The 19,839-nt window shown below is 41.7% G+C and overlaps 1 protein-coding gene across 1 annotated transcript; it reads right to left on the bottom strand.

Moving 5' to 3' along the window:
• Positions 1 to 11,286: 11,286 nt before the first annotated feature.
• On the bottom strand, positions 11,287 to 12,594 carry kcnj12a (potassium inwardly rectifying channel subfamily J member 12a). Its single transcript, XM_071525244.1, has one exon. It carries the CDS (start codon positions 12,589 to 12,591, stop codon positions 11,287 to 11,289), a length of 1,305 nt encoding a protein of 434 aa, XP_071381345.1. The 5' UTR covers positions 12,592 to 12,594.
• Between the last annotated feature and the right edge of the window lie 7,245 nt (positions 12,595 to 19,839).

Genomic DNA, 19,839 nt, shown 5'->3' with positions numbered 1-19,839 from the left:
AGAAAAACTCCCTCTTTGCTTGCTAGTCATTATCCCCCACAGACAAAATGCATCCTGTCAAGTCCTATACTGTCTAGTGACAATATATGTTTATTAGTATTATTTTAAGTCTAAGTAACTGAGTTTAATCTCAGTTTTATTTAATAATCTATTACATGTCATACAGTGAAAAGCATCAACCTCTTATGTAATCACGCCATTCAGTTTTGCAGTCCTCAATGATTAGAGATAAGTTACTTTTAAGAGAAAATCATTAACACAGATAGATAGATAGATAGATAGATAGATAGATAGATAGATAGATAGATAGATTAAATACCCCTTTTGGCATGGCCATTGCTAATAATTTGATGGGTCAGAGTCAGTGCAGGGATTGGGAATGGTTCCTTATCAATCATGGGAGGTAAAATACTGACTGTTTTACCTCATAATACATTTGTACTGACTTCTCATTTCCAAAAATAAAACACAACACATTCAGTTCAAAGCAGGCGTAAAAGCAGTGTTACTCTGTAAAATCTACTCAAGCGCAGTCTCTAGGGTAGTTATAAATAACTACTTTCCAGTTTTGCACTCAGCTCTCTGTCACTACCAACCAAAGCCTGAATCCAGCTACTTTTATTTTTGTGAGCGAAGGTCCTGTATTGAGTCCACGCAACAAAGGCCTTCATTCTGCCTGACACTGGAGACGCCGTCCTGGCCGGGGCAGGGTCCGTGTCCTGGGACAGGGTGATGCCAGCCAGCGAGACACCATACGTGCTGGCATGGGCTAGGTAGAGGGATGGATGGGTGGGGATATAAAGGAGGGAGGGGAGGGGAGGGCAGGAGAGGGCAGGGGGGGTATTAGGGGAGAAGGATCCTATCCCCGTTCCCTCCCACTGAGAGCTGCATTAGAGAAGGGCGCTGACAGATTTGAGTCTACCCCCAGGGAGACCAGAGAGACTGTACACACAGCTCGGAGTCTGTTCTCATGACTTCACCGCCGGACCAGACCCGGCACAGAGGAGTCCATGCTGACGAATGTCTCTGTCTCTCTCTCTCTCTCTCTCTCTCTCAGTCGTCAATCCTTTTATAATACAGCTAGATGATGGGGAAAGAGATGGAGTACCTGGATTGTTCTAACTAAAGCCTTGACACCAGTATGACCATTAAAAACACAAGGACCCAAAGACAGCATTCTCATCCCTTTAATTGATGAAAGAGTGATAATACAGATGGTTTGGTAGGTGGGAGGATGTATGAATGGTTTTCTGCAACACAGCATATACAACAAAAATAACAAGCCTTTAACGAAGAAAAAGTAATGTCTCCATTACTATTCAAACACAATAAGTCTCTCAATTACTATTCAAACAATAAGGGTTTTTAAACTTACATCTTAGTAATGCATCCAAGATCTATTAAGCAACATATAGTTAAGGTAGGGAGATTAACCTAAAGAAACACTAAATAACAGAATGAATAGATTTTTACAATCAACATAACATTACCAATAGACAAATAGTCAAACCAAGCCAGGGATATGTGGTAAGGCCTTTCTGTCAGGTTTGTGATTTCTAACAGATGGAGTCTCTATCCTATTCTTTTTTAAGAAATCTGCATGCACAGGGGAGGGGATAACCTTCACGACAATAGAAATTTGCACAGAACGCTGCAAATAGCTGCTATTTTAAGGCTTGTATCTCTGTTCTGTTGTAGTATATCTATTACAGTATTCTATTCTTCTACATAACTTCCCTCTCTCGCTCTTTCTTTCTCTCTCTCTCTCCCTCTCTTAAACACATTGAGGGCCGTTGGGCACGGAGAGGTAATTACGAAGGTTGAGAGCCAGGAAATGAGTGTGGCCCCCTCACGTCCCCCCAGGTTGTCCATTCATGCTGCATTATGAATCAGGGTAGACTTGAGGCACCTACTGTAACAGAGAGGAGATAAGGCGCATAATGTGTCAGCGTTTCCTTAAAGCTGCACTCGCTCGGTGGTGGCGGCGGCGGCGGCGGCTCCAGACGGCAGCCTCCTTCCCCATCGGTCCGTCCCTTCACCCTGCTGGAAGGGACCGGGGGTTTGACAGGGGGGGGGCACAGACACTGGTGCAACTAGTGATGATCAAGGGAATACAGGTGAATGTTTGAATGGTTGAAGTCTAATGCTGAAGTTACACTAAGCAGCTTTGCACACTGGCAGTTCCAAATGGCAGTGAGAGGTACCTCATTATCTGGGAACTTCATTACCCAGAAATCATGTAAGGTGACGTCAGTAAACTGCACTAAACACGCTCATGTTTACCAACCCGGCCGGTCTGTGATGCTTTACACCAAAGGAAACCAAAGGGATGAGAGAGGGAAAAGATAATGTTGGTGAGTCCAGCTTTCTCTGGACGGAGCACTCCTCACTGCTTTTTATTTCACTCTGATGTTTCGATTTGTCACTTTCTGTAGGCAGAGAAGTGACCAAACCCGACACCAGAATTTCATTCAGGCAAATGGGGTGAAACTACAGTCTAAAATCACTGGGGATGGGACGCTCTTCTCTGCTGCAGCCCCACTCTGTGATTTAGGCTGATAAGACAGCTGCCTAGTGCAGCTTTAACTTTGACATCAAATTAATTGGATAGATAAAGGAACTTTTCACGTTCTTATTGTACTTTTTTTTTTTTGCATTATCATAGCAGGTTATTGAAACCACCTTTCAACGATTGCATTGGGTAAAGTGGCAGTATGTCTTTAACTGTCTGTCCTCTACAGCGTATTCTTGCTCCTGCTTCTGTTTAGGAATCAGTTTGTATTTCAGTCTTAAGTTTCGATTATCACTTCCTGTGGGTGGCCAAGTGTCTATATCCGACACCACAATTTAATTTGGGCAAAGGGCAAATCTATGGCATTTCAATTAGAGGGGATGGGATGCTCTTCTCTATTGCAGCGCCACTCAGGGTTAGGGTTTTTTCACATAAAAAAATCTTGCCTATTGCAGCTTTAAAGATAGAATCAACTGATACAGTATCCTTGTGTTAAGGTTTAGCTGTAGCTCAATACATCACTGTGTCATCACTCCCACCCACACAGGACATTTACAACAAGTGGTGTGACAGGAAGGCTCACAGCATCATTAGCCATGTGTTTTTTGTTTTTTTGCTCCCTTGCCGTCAAAATGATAAACAGTACCGCAGCAGTTGGTTCAGCACCAGTAAACTCAGCAACAGTTTTTTTTTTTACCCCCAAGCAGTGAGAATAAGGTAAAAGTAAGAATAACAGGACTCTCTGAAGCACATCCCGGTGAATTTAACTGAACTTTACCCCCTACTGTATAACCCACTGCCAGCAACATTATTTCTATCTGAGGCACCAGATAGAAAAACTTAAAGTCCCCGTGAAATAAACTCCCATTGCTTTTAATTCCAGGAAAATAGAGTATCTTTAACAGTGACCTCATGCTGCACCAGTAGGTGTAAATATAGATTCCTACCAATAAAATCGGCACAGTTTTTTTTAACAGTCCTGCCCCTCAGATCAAATAAAACTGCCTTTCTCTCCCTGACTCATATTCCATTGGTTTAGACTTTTGAATGATCCCTCACTGGATTATGTCCCGCCCCAACATCCTGTTTCAACAGGAACTGCATCAAATCAAGGAAGTAAAGATGCCGTTTCATGGGGTCTTTAACGTTAATATAGAACCTCCTTGGTCTTTAACTGTGTAGAAAAACTTATTTTAAACTTTACTGTGTGCCAGTTACTTATTAACTGTGTATCTGTTGATACTGCAGTACTTGAATACTATGCATTAGTCACTTTATACCTACATCCTGGACTCCCATGCAGCCCATTATACTTGCTGCTTAATACCCAATGCTGTGATTCTGTTATCCTGAAACACTTGACTTACTTTGTATCACTTGGTATTACTACTGATTTTAATATTGTTATGCTTTAATTCTGATTACTACATTATGTTTTGTATGTAATGTCTAGTTTTCTACCATTGCATCATTGCACTGTTGTCTTGTGCATTATTTTGTTTTGTATCATCTCACTTTTACTTGTCTGTGCACTTACGTAAGATCGAATGACAAATTTTAATTGAACTGAACTGAACTGAACTGAACCGAACCGAACCGAACCGAATGAATTGAACTGAACTGAACTGAACTGAACTGAATTGAATTGAATTGAATTGAATTGAATTGAACTGAATTGAACTGAACTGAACTGAACTGAATCCAATTTTGACCATTTATTGTGATTCATGACATAAGAAAAATGTGTCCATCCATTCCCTTTTTATAGTCGTATACCTATTTGTTACACAATGGGATAAGTTACATATTTCTGTATGTTTGTTTTTGAAGTAGATAATATTCCCACAGCAGAAACGACGTAGCAAAGAGCTCAGGCTGAAGTATCTCTTATTCAGTGGTACCATCACAGTAACTAATAGGGAGTACTTTTAGCAGTGAAAGTGGTGGCCAGAGAGCCACATGCAGCTTGACACTGAAGAGCTTTATATAGCTCCTTCAACATGATTTCCCCTCATTTTACTGTCATCAAGAGCGCGGGCTACAGGGAGAACGTTCCAAGGTTAATTAACTGGACTGTATGGGCTGGCTGGCAGAGCGCACGGCCAGGACACTTCTATGCATCCTCTGAACGGCTCCCATAGTCTTTACTCTTCATTGTAACGCTTCTTGTTTCATAGCATGCGAACAGAAGTGTGAGTCCAGGCCCCAGCTGGCTCAATCAAGTGTTCCTGGGAGCCGCAGAAGGGGCATTCCCAGGGGATCTTGGGTGTCATCCTTGCTGTTGCGTAATTTAGACAACATATCAGGATGACGTAAGACAAAATCACCGAAACCCTTTGAGAAAAGCCTTGAACAGAGACACAAAAATGCTTAATTTTTATTTTTTGTTTTTCTGTAAAAACCAAATTACAGCCTCCAAAATGAAGGAAATGAGAAATGGGAGAAATCAGGCATTGGTGAGTTCTGTGTTTAGGTTGTGTCTGGTTTGCTCCCCAGCTGCAGGCTATTTTTCCCTGGCCGGCGGGTTACGTGGCAACAGCCTCCATATGGTAATTAATAGGTTTTATTTGCAGGGGCCGTGAGTGTGAAGGGAGAGGCTGGTGCACCAGTGACACTCACAGCTCTGGGGTACAGACGACTGCTAATAGACCGTTATTGAATTTCAGCCTTTTCTGCCTGAAGGATAGGTAGGAAACAGCTAGTATCTGAAGAAAATTATCACTCTCAGGCATTTTTTACTTACCTTGTTGACAAAACCTTACAACAAATAGAGCACCTGCAACAGCTTTTCATCTTGGAGCCTTGTCTTAACCCCAGCTGGATAGATGGATGGATGCCCAAAAACACTGTTGGATTCTACCTGATGAAAATTATTAGTCACTGAAATCACAGTCTACCCACCCGATCTGTATGACATGTGTTTGGGATTATATAGCATCCATCTCAGTTTCAGTACAGCTTATCCCCCACATGTGCTTAATTATCCAGGATCTCTTGACGCCTAATCCCAACATGACAGTGTAGCGGTGTGACATCACAGCTCTCGAAACATGCCTCACTTTCAGTACAAAGTCAAATTCCGGGTTCCACAGCCGCCGGTCGCTCTAATGAAAAATCAGCGGAGCAATGTTTTCATGCAACATCCGCCCACATGTCCATATGCACTCATTAACCCTGTCCGCCACTAATCCTGACAGCTTCACTTGTGCTTTATGCAGAAGCCTGACATGGAGCCTGACATGCACCGCCCAGGCCCTATTACATAACCAAACTTGGCGAGTGCCCCCAGCATAGCCTCAGTGATCCCAGTGTCGGCCGGTGCCGCAGCCCAACGCCTGAGCTCAGCACAACCACCGGCCAGCATGTTAATCCTACATCTGTCACTCACTGTGGGTGACTTAATCACTCCAATCTAAATTATTTAGAAAGACTTGATGCTCGGGGCACTCGTGCGAACAGTACAGGATTATTCGTCACCGGTCAAAAACTTGCTCGGTGATGCTGATGACGGCATTGTACTGGCAAGATAAGATACATGGCTGTCATGTTTCCCTCAACTCTTTACTGCATTAAAAGGGCCAAATATAGGAATTCAAATCTTCCTCTATTTATGTATATATGTAATCCAAGGTTTCATGTGGACATTGTTAAACATTATGTTTTGTTTGAGTGGTTAAATTTAAAGTTATTGCAGTTTTTAAGTTTCAGACTAACTCCAGTCAACACATCACAACTGGACTTGGTCTTGATTGGCTCCCATCACTAAACTAAGATCCTTCCAATCAATCAAGCAGGGTTGGGGTCAATTCATGAACAAACTCATCAATTCCAATTCAACTGAGGAATTGAAATTGGAATTTGAAAAAACCTACAGGAAACAGAATTTGAATTGAATTGGAAATTCAGGTTTTTTGTTTTTTTTCTTACAACATATCTGAGATTATACATACTGTTACATATTATCAATACTGATAGTCATAAAATGATTAAATGAAAGGTACCTTTCAGGTGGTGTTTGATGCATAACATGCAATTGTAATACATACATTATGATTGAATGTATCTGATTTGTTTAACTGTCTTTGATTTGATAACTCTCTTAGAAGTGGAATTTAATGGAATTTAATTCTGTTTCCTGTCTTTCCAATTCAATTCCAGTTCTGTTTCCTTAGAGCTGGTGACATTCCAATTCCAATTCCAACTCCAGGAATTGAACTGGAATTCACCATGCATTCTCAATGCAATTCATGAATGGTGCAAACCCTGCTTGCAAATTTGCAGAATTTGAACTGACACAGCATTTACAATGTCTCCAAAGGTTTATGTCATTTGAATGAGAGGAGCTGCACTGTCATCCAGTCAGGGTCCAGTATTGTGACTGTTCTGCCTGTGAGGACTTAGTCTCCAAATTCATTCAGTAAATACCCTTTTAACAAAACGACATTTATTTACAAAACATCATGAAGAACATTATTGTTATCCCAAACAATAATATACTTGAAAACCAAATCATGACAACTGAATAATATGGGACCTTTAAATAACAGAATAACATGCAGTAGTGTAGTTTGTTTCCTCAGTTGTGAGGAGTAATAATGATCTGTTGGTGTTGGTAAACCCATTGATCTGAATCGGTGTGCTGCGGGCCTCTGGCTCGGCTCTGCAGGGCCAAAAGGCCCCTGGCCCCGCTGGTTGTTTGTGTGTCACAGTGATTAATTGATGAGTCTTCTTGAATAATTGGCCCAAGACCAGGGAGTCATCTGACTGTGGTGACATGAATCTTGATCTTTCATCTTAAACCACTCCTCATGGTGATGTATTACCTCAGCTACCGCTTGATCCATTGATTAGTCAGGCCCGAGGAGCAATGGATTCTGCATTTCAATACAGTGGGGGAGCATTGTCAACATCCAGGGTTGTGTTATTTTGGAAATGCTTAGTTATAACAAAATAAAAACAAACCGATTTCTTTCACAATTAGGTTTTTAATTGAATAATTTAAATGACTTTGAATTATCCATTAAAATAAAAAGCCCAGTAGACATTTTGCTGGGCATAGGAAGACTTCTACAGAGGTCAAAGGTTTTTCCAATCATCCCTTTAAGAGAAATACCTGTTTAATCATGAGCTTCTGTGCTGAAATGAAACAACAGAAATTAAATCATTGAGAACCGAGGCAAGAATCATATTTTTGCCTCTCATTATAACGAAATCATTGGATTATTCTGATAAAAACAGATAAATATTGATTACTATATTCTATCTGAAGGAAATACTGAGGTATCAAAAAGAACTTTGTATAAAAATAAGCAGATTTGTTTAGCCTGGCTGTTCCCTATTAGTTTTTCTATGTTACTATGCCGGTCTACAGTATGTAATTTTTTATGTTTCTTTTTTAAGGGCTCAGGTGGGCAACATCAAAACTGAAACAATCTCAGAAAAAAAAAAAAAAAATTCAGTAGGAATGATTGAACTATGCATTTCAATGATGCAGCATAGAAGCTGATGATGCTTCACCCTTTTTTTTCTTTTCTTTTTTTACCACTGAAATGTTGTGAGTAGGTGCAGAGGTTTCACACATCAGGGTATCAGAGCCTTCCCAGAAGGCAATGAGCATAATAAACGTTTAGGGCTGGGGACAGAAGGCTTCATTCATTAGCCGAAAAAATGCTCTCGATATATTTTACTGCATCCTAAAAGTTTCTAAAAAAGCAACAGGTTATCAAGAAATATCATAGAGCCAAGCATACTCCTGGAATTAAAGGACCACTAGGAAAATATCAGTCATTGTGACCAACTTTCATGACCATTTTATGGTTCTCCTTTCTGTCTTCATGTGGTTTTTCAGCAGCTCCTATGGGTTCCCCTCTTTTCATAGATGTAGTGTCTTACATGAGGAAGTGAACAACAATTGTCTCACAGGGACATAAGATCCACATTTCAGTGAGGTAAGAGACAAATTGAACTTGATATATTTTGTGACACAGCATAAACATTGTGTGCAGTTTTGAATAATACAATTCTGGCTAGGCATTTAGAGTAAGGGATGAATTTTAAATGTTACTGTCCATGCCAAAGATTAAAAAAAAAAAATGTCATGCATCATAATTGTCTTGCTTAAACTATATACTGATAACAAACGACTTAATCTATAACTAACACAAAATGATTTTTCTAAAAGCTTAAAATCGATTTGGTTTTTATCTTCTTTTTCCTGATTGGAAACTTGCTTAGAATTATTGGCCTATTATTTTTTAGAAGTGACTCAGATCTGTGAAAGAGACCAGTTGGAGAATTTAGCACTCTTTCTGAATATGGCTACCCATATTTCACAATCAGTCCAAAATATTAGGTTTTGGAACAGTAGCTTGGGAACGATCCCACCAAGACATTAGTCCAAACAACACTCTGTACACACATTACTTTGCTGTCACATCTGATTGTTCAAAATATGTGCACAAAAAAATCTTATGCATACAAGTACAGTAGAATACAATTGACAAATTTGGCGTCATACTCTTCATGCCATGCCTTTCTCTCAGTTATTATCTATCAGTTATTAAGAATTATTCAGTGCACTACAGGAGAATTGTTAAGAATATGCTTGTGGTCAGAATCGATTCAGAAAAGGGGTATTTCAGTGTTTATTGCTTCCATCCAGACCTTGGTCCAGTGTCTTATATATCTTGTCATGTAAGCATATTGCCTCTGTGAATTGCAACTTAATCGTTGAGCTCTTTACAGTGTGCAATGTTTGCAGACGCCAGAGGACACAATATGAGGAGTGGAAAAGGAGGAAGCTATTCCTCTCGGCTTTGTTTTACTGTCGCTCATGCATATTCTGTTTCGACAGCAAGAAGAGCGCTAACAGGTTCTTAGCCAAACTTAATCTCTCTTACACACATTCATTTATCTTGTTAAAGGATATGTTTTTTCATGTGATAGTCAGATGGGGTTTTGTCCTGAAAATTAGTCTATAACCCAGTGGAAGTGGAATGCAGAGTTTGACTCTCTGTTGACAATATGAACAGCAGTTAGATTTAGCCACCGCTGATGTAAACTGAATAGAAAACATAAGGGCAGCCACAGAAGTTGGCGAATAATTTTAGATAAAGTTAACGTTATATAGCATAAAACAAAGTGTTGGACACACATTTGCCCCTTTGATGCATGTTCATTTAGCATTAGTAGTGGTTCAATTTTACCAATGTTTGCAGGGTGATTAGAGACCAGATATCCAAACTTTACATTTCAGATTCACCTTGACAACAGACTATTCTCAGGCCAAAGAAATATCTCATGAAAAAAACCCTAAATTGTCATTCTTTCTGCATGCATTTTAAAAGTTTTAAAATAATTTAAATATTGACTATCAATTTGATTTCATTTCTTATCAAAATAGATTTGATAAATATAACAACTACTCTTTGTTTAGGCAAGATTTTCACTTCAGGCTGTTTTCCCAAGCATTATGTAATGACTGAAGTATTTCATTACATCACTTTATCTCACACAGAACTCTGCAGAATCTCTGCCCCCTGATATTGTTAACAATGTGCATAGATTCATTTTTAAAGATAACATAAAACACATTAGATGTAATCAAATTTTGCCATTTTGTTACAATCTTAATTTCCATCTGGAATGAAGGGGAATTTGCTGAAGAATTCTAAAAAACATCCAAGATACAGTTGTGCTGTTTCACTTTGTTTTTTTGGATAATCTTAAAAGTAACAACAGTAAAGGTGCACATTTTGTGGGGTTACAAATTGCTGCTATTCATTTATTTATCAACATTGCTTATTACAAACCTGGGTATTGTATCCTATATTTTGCAAAAAACGTAATTTTATGAAACTACAAAATGTTCTAATTTAGTCTATGCACCGCTACTTGTGCTTTACTTTTGTTACCTGACTACTTAGCAACAATTTGTACATGAAATGATATGTGTGGGCCCGTGTGGCCAAATCATGATATCAGCTAATAAGGTTGTTTGATTTTAAGATGGGAGGTTATTTAAAAATATGTAGCATTAAGAGAGTTATAAATACAAAATTTCTCAAGTACAATTTCATTTCATTTCAACATATTCCTAAATTCTCTTCATAGTGCAATTGATGTTGCCTGCTCTCCCTTCGTCAGTTGATTTTGGGATCACACCAATACTAAAATGAAGGTGTGAAATTATGTTGTTCTCAGTGGCTCATGGTCAGATGTTTTATCATGGCTCATTGCATCTGAATGCTGCAGTGCACGAATTTTCAATGTGTCACTGAACTCACATCCAGCAAACTACAGCAATGTGAGAAAAGCTTAAGGGAAGGCTTGTAACACTATCATTTGTGCCCAAGAACAAGTTGAAATAGCAAATATTATTTTTTAAAGGTGTTTTTTGAAAAATGATACTCCACACAAAACGTAACTTACCTAAGCAATGTATTTACACCTAAGATTTGATTATAAGGTTTTGCCATAATAGCTTTTTGATGCACTATCATTGAACACTCTCAACTCAAAATGACCGTATGAAAAAAGATTCAAGTTTCCATGAAGGAAGAAGGTCTTTCTCTAGCCTTTTCCTTGGTTGTGGACATTCTTTACCACAGTTTTCTAAGCTGTGTACTTGCTTTCCCCCATTCCTTCCAGTTAAGTCCCTTTCACTGTTGTCCTATTTCTTTTCCATTCTATCACAGTAGTCAGCTTTTCCTATGGCACTTTGCATTGTTCTGCATTTTTACCCTTGGATAGAGTTATTGAAAGTTGACCCCGGGTCATATTTCCGACTCTCTGCGGTATGACCTTTGATCCAGTGCCCTGGTGGCCTGTAAGCGTTCAAACTCGTGTCGGCTGTTCCGGTCTGGACTGAGGTTAGCCAGCGCTCTGCTTCCACCGCCTACATCCTCCTCCTCCTCCTCGTCCCGGTTGAGGAAGGCCAGCTCGTTCTCGTAGCAGAAGGAGTTTGAGCTGGGGACCAGGAACTTGTTCTCCACCATGTCCTTGGCACTGCAGCGGGGGGTGGACGGCACCTCGTAGGTTTTGTGAAAGTGAGAGTAATCCACCTTGTACACGTTCTTCTCCTCAAACAAGACCGGCTCGAACCGGTGACCCCAAAGGACCTCAGAGGCCAAGTAGGAGCTGCGAGCCTGCGTTGTCATGGCGGTCGCTTCAACCATCCCCTCCAGGATGACCACAATCTCAAAGTCTGCTGTCTCCAGGTCCTGTTTGCTGATCCCGAAAAGGGGGCTCTCCTCATCGATCTCATGGAGAATAGTGATGGGTGAAACCAAGAAAATCCTGTCCAGGCCTTTGTCAAAGCCCACATTGATGTCTATCTGGTCTAGAGGAATATACTCCCCCTCGTCAGTGATCCGAGGCTTGATGAGCTGTGCCCTGACGTGGGCCTCTACGATGTGGCTCTTGCGAAGGTTCCCCACCCTCCACATGAGGCTGAGCTTTCCATCCCGCATGGCGATGACAGCGTTGTGGCTGAACAACAGCGTTTGCGCTCGCTTCTTAGGCCTTGCCATCTTGGCCATGATGGCGCCAATCATGAAACAGTCGATGATGCAACCCACTATGGACTGGAAGACCACCATGAAGACGGCCACTGGACACTCCTCGGTCACACAACGGTAGCCATAACCAATGGTGGACTGTGTTTCGATGGAGAATAGAAAGGCGGCCACAAAGCCGTTGACCTGTAGGACGCACGGAGTGAAATTGTCATCTCCGGCCGGGTTATCCAGGTCCCCGTGCAGCAAGGCGATGACCCAGAAGGCCAAGCCGAAGGCCAGCCAGGAGACGACGAACACAAGGGTGAAGACTACCAGCATCCATCGCCAGCGGATATCAACGCACGTGGTAAAGATGTCGGCCATGTAGCGCTGCGACTTGTCGTCCATATTGGCAAACTGCACGTTGCACTGGCCATTCTTTTTGACGAAGCGGTTGCGGCACTTGCGGCGTGTGTGGATCTTGCCGTTGCCAAAGCCGTTCATGCCATGCATGGTAGTGAGGCGGAGACCCTCCTCCTCGGACGACACGATGCTGTAGCGGTTGATCCTCCCCACGCTCATGCTCCCAACCGCGCCTCCAGCTGCAGGGTCGGAGCAGGAGGGCGGGCCTGGACTCCCAGCGTGTGAACGAGGCCCTCGCAGCCTGATCACTGGATAAGCTGCATTTTAGTCAGTCAGACAGGGAGCCGGGTGGGGAGCCTTGTGCTTTAATCCAACCAATCCCTGTGGAGAGTGTAGAGAGAGGAGAGCAACATAAGTGTCTGTCTGACATAACGGTCATATCACACCATACCTGTGGATCAAATGTCCGCAGACTTAAACCATGAAGGCTTTTGGTTACTGAACAGCAAACACTGTTACATAAGTCACACACATATAAACAATTGTGCTAGTGGCAAAAGGAGCCACTGTCAGTAGAAATAAACTCTGTGAATAATGATGTAATTACACTGAATAAACTGTCTGTGTGTTGGAGCCTAAATGACCACTTGACCGTAATCATTAGTTACACTTTACTATGTTCTCCCTATCCCAATCAGTAATAGTTATCTTATCTTACAATAAAAAGAATGTTTGTTTCTAATTTATAGGTCTAATGACATTATGGTTAGAGATACTAGATATACAATTGGATTGACTCATTTTGTATGGATGAGACTTCCATTATGTTTTTTGTTTTTTTTACAAATAAAAACTAGATTTATTCTCATTACTATATTGATTATTCTAAGATAAGTAGTTGTAGTTTTCTACAGCCACCTTTTACTATTTTAATGCAGTTCCTTTAAATAGCTGTTTTTAAGGACAAAGGATGACTCAACAAATTACCATTTTTCAATGTATTCCTCTGGGTTGTCCATTGTCCATGTGCCATGCTTCTGCTAAATTTGCCCTCTGGTGAAACTAACGCTGATTAAAAAATCTAAAAGAACAATGGAGCTGATGATCATCACTGCGTTAATAATAAAGTTTAGTATTATGGTTAATATCATTATGATTTATGAGGACATTATTGCCCTTCCTCTTCAAGTACATGGCTAATAGTTTCAGTATCCATGATAACAGTTTCTTCACAGTCCTTCCCCCTGCCATCTTGCTTTCGCTGAACATCACGACTCAACACGCTCCATCCAATCGGCCCTCGCTGAAGGGTCCTCATCTCCTTTGATGACGGCTGGGTAAGTGAAGAGCTGGCTTCACAGAGCCACTTCTGTCACATGACATTTCCTGTGCTTTTCTGTTTCGAATTATGAAGCAGGTTGGCAGTGATGTGAAGCTACAAGTCAACATCTACCAGATGTTTATTATTTTGTAAAAAAAAAACAAAAAAAAACACAGACCATCATGCAAGTCGTTTTGCTCATGTCTGGTTCGCTAGCATGTATTAGCAGCTGAGGAAGATCTGAAAGACTGCCACGTCTTACCGTCTATCAGCAGCATGCCATGCAGGCCACACGCACAATAAATTCAACAGACAAGCTGTGCTGTTCTATTTCACTGCTCTGTTCTTTGTGTCCTAAGTTTGTCATTGTCGTGTCAGCATAATACTTTCGGGTGGAGGGTGTTTGTGTGTCCGTGTATGTTTAATCAAACTCCTAAGGGACTTGTATGTGTGCCACTGATTCCATGTGCATACAATCCCAGATGCTGCGTACAGGGACGGGCAGAGAAGGGCTTCTTTGGCCTAAAAATGAGCATTTCTGTCACTACTTAGCCAGGATTCAAGCTCTATTTATTTGACCCCATTCTGTACAATTTGCAGTATTATTAATCATGTTATGAGGATGCGGTAAGATTTATAGCACCGCTCCATGGTGCTCCATACAAGCAGATAGGTAGATTGATTTCTCCCCTGTGCTATGCCCTGTATTACATACCTGCTGTAATTGTAGAACGAACACAGGGATGTTATGGGAATGAGTAAGATCACACACAACATGCTAGACCGCATACAGGATAATATACCCATAATATCAACTGTCACAACATGTTAGATGACACAAATCTGTAATCTGAAATGTACAGTATCAGTGCTGCCTTGGTCAAACAGCAGATAACCTGGCCACTGCGCTGGATGTTGAGCCTCTGGGTCAAAGTGTCCTCCCCCTGGGAGCCGGACTGAGGCCCCTCTGGGTGCAGACAGCTTTTATCGCCTGGCCACATCCGCTCTGTGTCTGTCTCCCTGATTTGGGCCCTGAAGACTTGACAGTTCACTGATGTGCGCTCCCAAATCCCTGGTGCCCTGCCGTCTGCCGCACACTCGCACTAAATCCCCTCACACTCACACTCTTTCAGGTGGAAGTTCACCACAACTCCTGATCTGGAGCCAGATTACCTCATCCACAATCTTAACCTTGACCCTTTGGGGACAAACATGTTCCTGAGTCAGGAAAACACAGCAAACTGATATGTTGCTTTCAAAGCCTCTTTTTGCCTTTTGACAATATCACACCACATTTCCAAAGCTGCACAGCTGTTTCTGCTCAAACTAGCATGTCTGCCTCTCCTCTCAATTATGCAAATACCTGATTAGATTCTATGATCTTTACTAATTGCAATTTAGCACTTTGTTGCCAAACAAATACAGCCAGTTAATTAAGCTTGAGTGTGTGTTCCTTGATGGCTTGTACGCTTAATGGCAGGTGGGCTTGGCTGTCTAACATGGTAAACACATCGACGGGATTATATAACTGAGATGAATCCTGAGCCAGAGCTTCGTCTCAGCATTTCACATTGTACATCTTGTTTGTCTACAGTACATGCATGACCTGAGCAGCCCTCCACGGCGAGCGGGCTCCATATCATACTGTAGTCGTGCGGTGTCAGGTGTCCAGTGAATTGGTCAAATGAAAGTAAAAACCCTCCCTGCGTACTTGGAGTCATTAGATAAGTGCCTCAGAGTCTCAGCCCCAGAAAGCCTTTGCTGTAGCTACATGAATACATGGGAAGCTCTTTAAATCAGGCGTCCCTTGGCAAGGTTGTGCATGTCAGGTTTTGAGTGTACATGGTGCTAAAAGTTTAATCTTAGAGACTGGCACTTGGACTCAGATTTGACAGTATATATCCTTTATCCTTTACTCTGTCAAACGCTTTGACATTCATTTGAGCAATTGCTAAAGATAGTTGAATATCTGTAAATCTCAATCGCCTTAATCCAAACTAATTATAATTTAATACTGGCTGTAAATTCTGAGAGAGCACTCCAGACCTTACATCGGTAACCTTATATCGCACGCTGTGTGAAATGACAGCTCTGCACAGAGGAAGCCAATTATACTCTGTAATGATATCTTGACGGAAATCACAGTGGTGTGTTGCATTTTTATTTTTACTTTGTCTTCCACTTAAATCACCTTGACTTTAGGATACTGCTGTAACCAAACAAACGGGCATCTTTGACTCATAAGGCAGGCTATGAGAAGTGACTTGGGAATTGGTCATTTGCAGTTGCCAGACACAACAGCAATTAATTTCATGATTAAGTAGATTAACCTCGTCTAACCTAGCCTATGTGTTCTTCGGGGGTGGAGAGGAGCGACCGGGGGAGATGATATGCTTGTAGCTGATTACAATGAATAGCATGAATAATTGGATGTGTAAAATAATGGAAGGGATGTGGAGGGACAATGAGGTTTAGTGGGACAGGGCGCTCCATCTCAAGACAGTGGAGCAGGAAACCGAGCTCAGCCACTACGATCCCTGCCCACCTCCCAAGGCCATTGTGAAGGAAGGGCCGAGGCTCAGGTGTCATTGTATTTTCCTATAGCTCACCACGCGGTGCTCATCTCGTCTCAAGTGACCTACAGGTATTTTCCTATAGAAAGCAACACCACTTCACTTCTCCATGCTGGGACGCTGTCTGTTCGGATGAAACTTGGGGCGAAACAGGTTCATCCTTTTTGTACAAATGCAGTGAAATAATGAGAAACTCAAATTCTATCATTTCAAAGGGCCATAACCCCTCAAGAGTAAGTTTTGAACAAACACTAACCACTCCAGAAGCTTGTACACTTGGTATGTAGGCCATTTCTTGTTTTGAGATGCTATCTGAGGTGACTGTTGAGCTGCTAGTAGATAGAAGTGCTCATAAAGGACTGAGTCACCTTCTCACGTTGTTCAGTTCAGAGGTATTTGCAGAAGAATAACAGCTGGTACATAAAGTGGAAGACTATCTATAGTTTCTGTTAGCTGAAGGTGTAGCTCTTCCATCATCCATCATTCAGAGACTTGGTTTCCACTGACTGATTATTCCCACAGGTGGGTATCCCACTGGAGTTTTGTCATTATCTTTATTTATGTCGTTTTTTAATTACTTATACACATGCTAAAAGACTGAATTGCCCTCTGTAAATTTAAGCTAATTTTAAAAGAAGCCTGTGGGTTTGAGCATATGAACTTAGATATATTACTAGATTAGATTATACCTTTCTAAATTTGGCTATGGTTCACTATCAGTCTAACATGAAGCTACAATATGAAGTCCATGTCCATTTTTTGTATTTTTTTTGCGTCTGTGTTGTTATTGTGTTGTTATTACTTGTATATATCGTGTCTTGCCGCAAGCTGAATTTCCCTTGTGGACAATAAAAGTGAAGTGAACTGAGCTGAACTGAGCTGAACTGAGCTGAACTGAACTGAACTGAGATGAAAAGCAAGATGAGGTCACTGAACTGTCTGAGAAAAAACCCCCCAAAAAACAGTGCTGCATCATCTGTTTCCTCTTGTTAATTTGTTACTCTCCAAAGATTCTTTTGTACCTTCTCATCAGTGATTTCTGTACACACTAATGGAGAAGTGGTTTGCTTGTGATTTTCTGAAGACAGCTTGGCCAACGTCAGCGCAGTAACTGAAGCAACATGCGTCTAACAGTTAACATCCATTATTCATTCAAAGCTAAATTAGCTGCCACTGTTAATTCTGCAGATACCCCTCTCTCTCTCTCTCTCTCTCTCTCTCTCTCTCTCTCTCTCTCTCTCTCTCTCTCAGAAAGGTGCACAAGATACAACCGGTGGATTTATAAATGAAGGTATTTATTTAAGTTGGATGGGTAAGATGTAATGCAGAAATACGAGTAGTTGTTGATATTCACTGAATTTGTAATTGTAATGGTGGTGCACTGTTGTCACACAATTTTACGCATTTATATCGTCTCACCTTGACTACTGTGCTGCCCTGCTCTCCTCTCTCAGTCAGCAAGCTGCCATATGGATCCAGATTATGCAGAATGTTGCTGCCAGCTTATTGATAGACTTAAACATTGTCTTTTAGTTTCACACTTGATTTTACGATTTAACTGATTGCTTTTAATGCCTGGCTAGGTCTGCCTTCTAGCTACATTTCTGATTTTTTTTTTTTTTAACTCTATAGGAGCTGGAGCACAGGCTGATATCGCCAGGCAAGGCCCTCCTGGCCGGTCCGAAATCTAGGCTAAAGACTAAAGGTGACCAAGCCTTTGCCATCCAGACCCTGAGGCTCTGAAATGTCCTGAGGAGTTCAGGCTGGCAAGATCAGCGTCAACTTTTAAATCACTTATTGAAACACATTTTACAGATAGACCTTTTTGTTGTAGTATATTTTAAAACAATTTAATTATTTGCCTGATATGTTCTTCCTCAGCAATGTTTTTGATTCATGTTTTTCATCTCTATCATCTTATTGGCTTTTATTTACAGTTGTCTTACAGTTTCTAAAGTGCTGCTTTGAAAGCATAGAGTTTATTATTTAAGTTTACTATTACAATTATGTATGATTGAATGTTTCAATACATTTCAGCAGGGCAATTGAGAGTCTCTTGTATTTCAGTCATGCCTCAAAGTGTAAAATGTCCGTCAGAAGTCATGCACAACTCACACATCGTACATAAGAAGCCTTGTGGTTGTATCAAGACGACTGATTGTTCGTCTGTGTATGCGCTTCATAGGGAATGCATGGGAGAAGACGCTGCCATCCACTTCTACTTTTATTACACCACACAGACCAGTGAAATCTGACAAATATTGATCTGACAGTCAGGCTAAAAGTTTGAAGAGAGGTTTGTCTTCTCCTTACCTTTGTTTCCAGCCGGTCTTCCCCCAGGCTGCGGAGCTAAAAGGCAGAAGGTATCCTCTCTCCCAGTGTCCCTGTCAGCCAAACTGAGGCATTCTCTGAGTGTCTGCCACCACAGCTGCTCTCTCTTTGCGTGTGTTACTCTACCTATGGACAGAACCACTCCATCCTCTTCAGCCAAAGGCACAGACCCCCTTTGAATTTCTTCATCCTTGCTTGATCTCTGTCTCTCTCTCTTTCTGCTATTTTTTCCAGTTGGGTCGCACTCCCTGGCTCCTGGCTCCTGGCTGTAGCACACGTACCACGAAACGCAGTTTTGATCAGGCTGAACCACGCCAGGACCTGGGGCCAATAAGCCGCTCCTGCTCAGTCAGTGTTGGACGTGCAAAAAAGGTGCGAAAAGAAGCGTTTAGCGAGGATGATCCAGGTGAAATTTCATATTTTGTATCCCCATCTTCTGCCGGTCTTCTGCTCAGCCTTCATCTTGACCAACATGAAGCCTATCGGTCACATTTCCCACAAAACTGGAGAATTCCACCTCACTGCTTATTAACTGAAGAGCTCTCTCTATCAATCTTTTGCAATCTGATCTAGTTGGGCTGCAGTTGTCTCTCTCTCTCTCTCTTTCTCACTCTCACACACACTCTCTCTCACTGTTACTTGCTCTCTCCCTCCCTCCCTCTCCTCTCTCTCTCTCTCTCTCTCCCTCCCATGGTGTCACAGAAGCTGCCATTTGCAGCCTCCCTCCCTCCCTCTTGCTCTCTTCCCCTCCCCCTCCTCTCTTTCTGTCTCCCTCCCTCCCTCCCTCCCTCCCACGTCATGGCACTACCAGTTGACAGTAACTTGATGCACAGACGTATCATTCAGAAAGCGTGAGCAGACAGTCCCCCATTGTATATGATTCCATTTTAATGGACGTAAATGAAAGCAACGCTAACAAGGATAGAGCTATAAAGACTCTCACAATGACTTCCCACCATGTAAACAACCCTCAGTTTTCTGTCTTTTCCAGCCCATCTGCTCGCTCATCTCACTCTGAGATAAGTCCAGTTATCCAATGAAGTATCCTTCATAGGAACCTTGCACCTTCATAGCAAAGGACAGGTTCTTCTGTTAAGGTAATATCTTTGCTCATCTCTTCCCAAGATGCACCTGTAGAGTCGGGTCACTGGCCTTTCCAGCACTGGGTGAGGATATTGACCGTTGAGTGGCTGTGGGTAAATATTGGTGGATTGTTTGGGTCTGTGGGAGCCGGTTAATGAA

Source organism: Centroberyx affinis, unplaced genomic scaffold, assembly GCF_046629955.1.
Source record: "Centroberyx affinis isolate AG114_WGS23_722 - 3 ecotype Tasmania unplaced genomic scaffold, CSIRO-AGI_Caff_v1 ptg001278l_1, whole genome shotgun sequence".
In the NCBI taxonomy this organism is placed as follows: domain Eukaryota; kingdom Metazoa; phylum Chordata; class Actinopteri; order Beryciformes; family Berycidae; genus Centroberyx; species Centroberyx affinis.
Note: the sequence above shows the minus strand (reverse complement) of the source record. Positions and strands in the feature narration are given on the sequence as shown.

What these genes read in the sequence shown, in the direction of transcription:
- kcnj12a (XM_071525244.1), bottom strand. Translation starts at nt 12,591, where the DNA reads ATGAGCGTGGGGAGGATCAACCGCTACAGCATCGTGTCGTCCGAGGAG.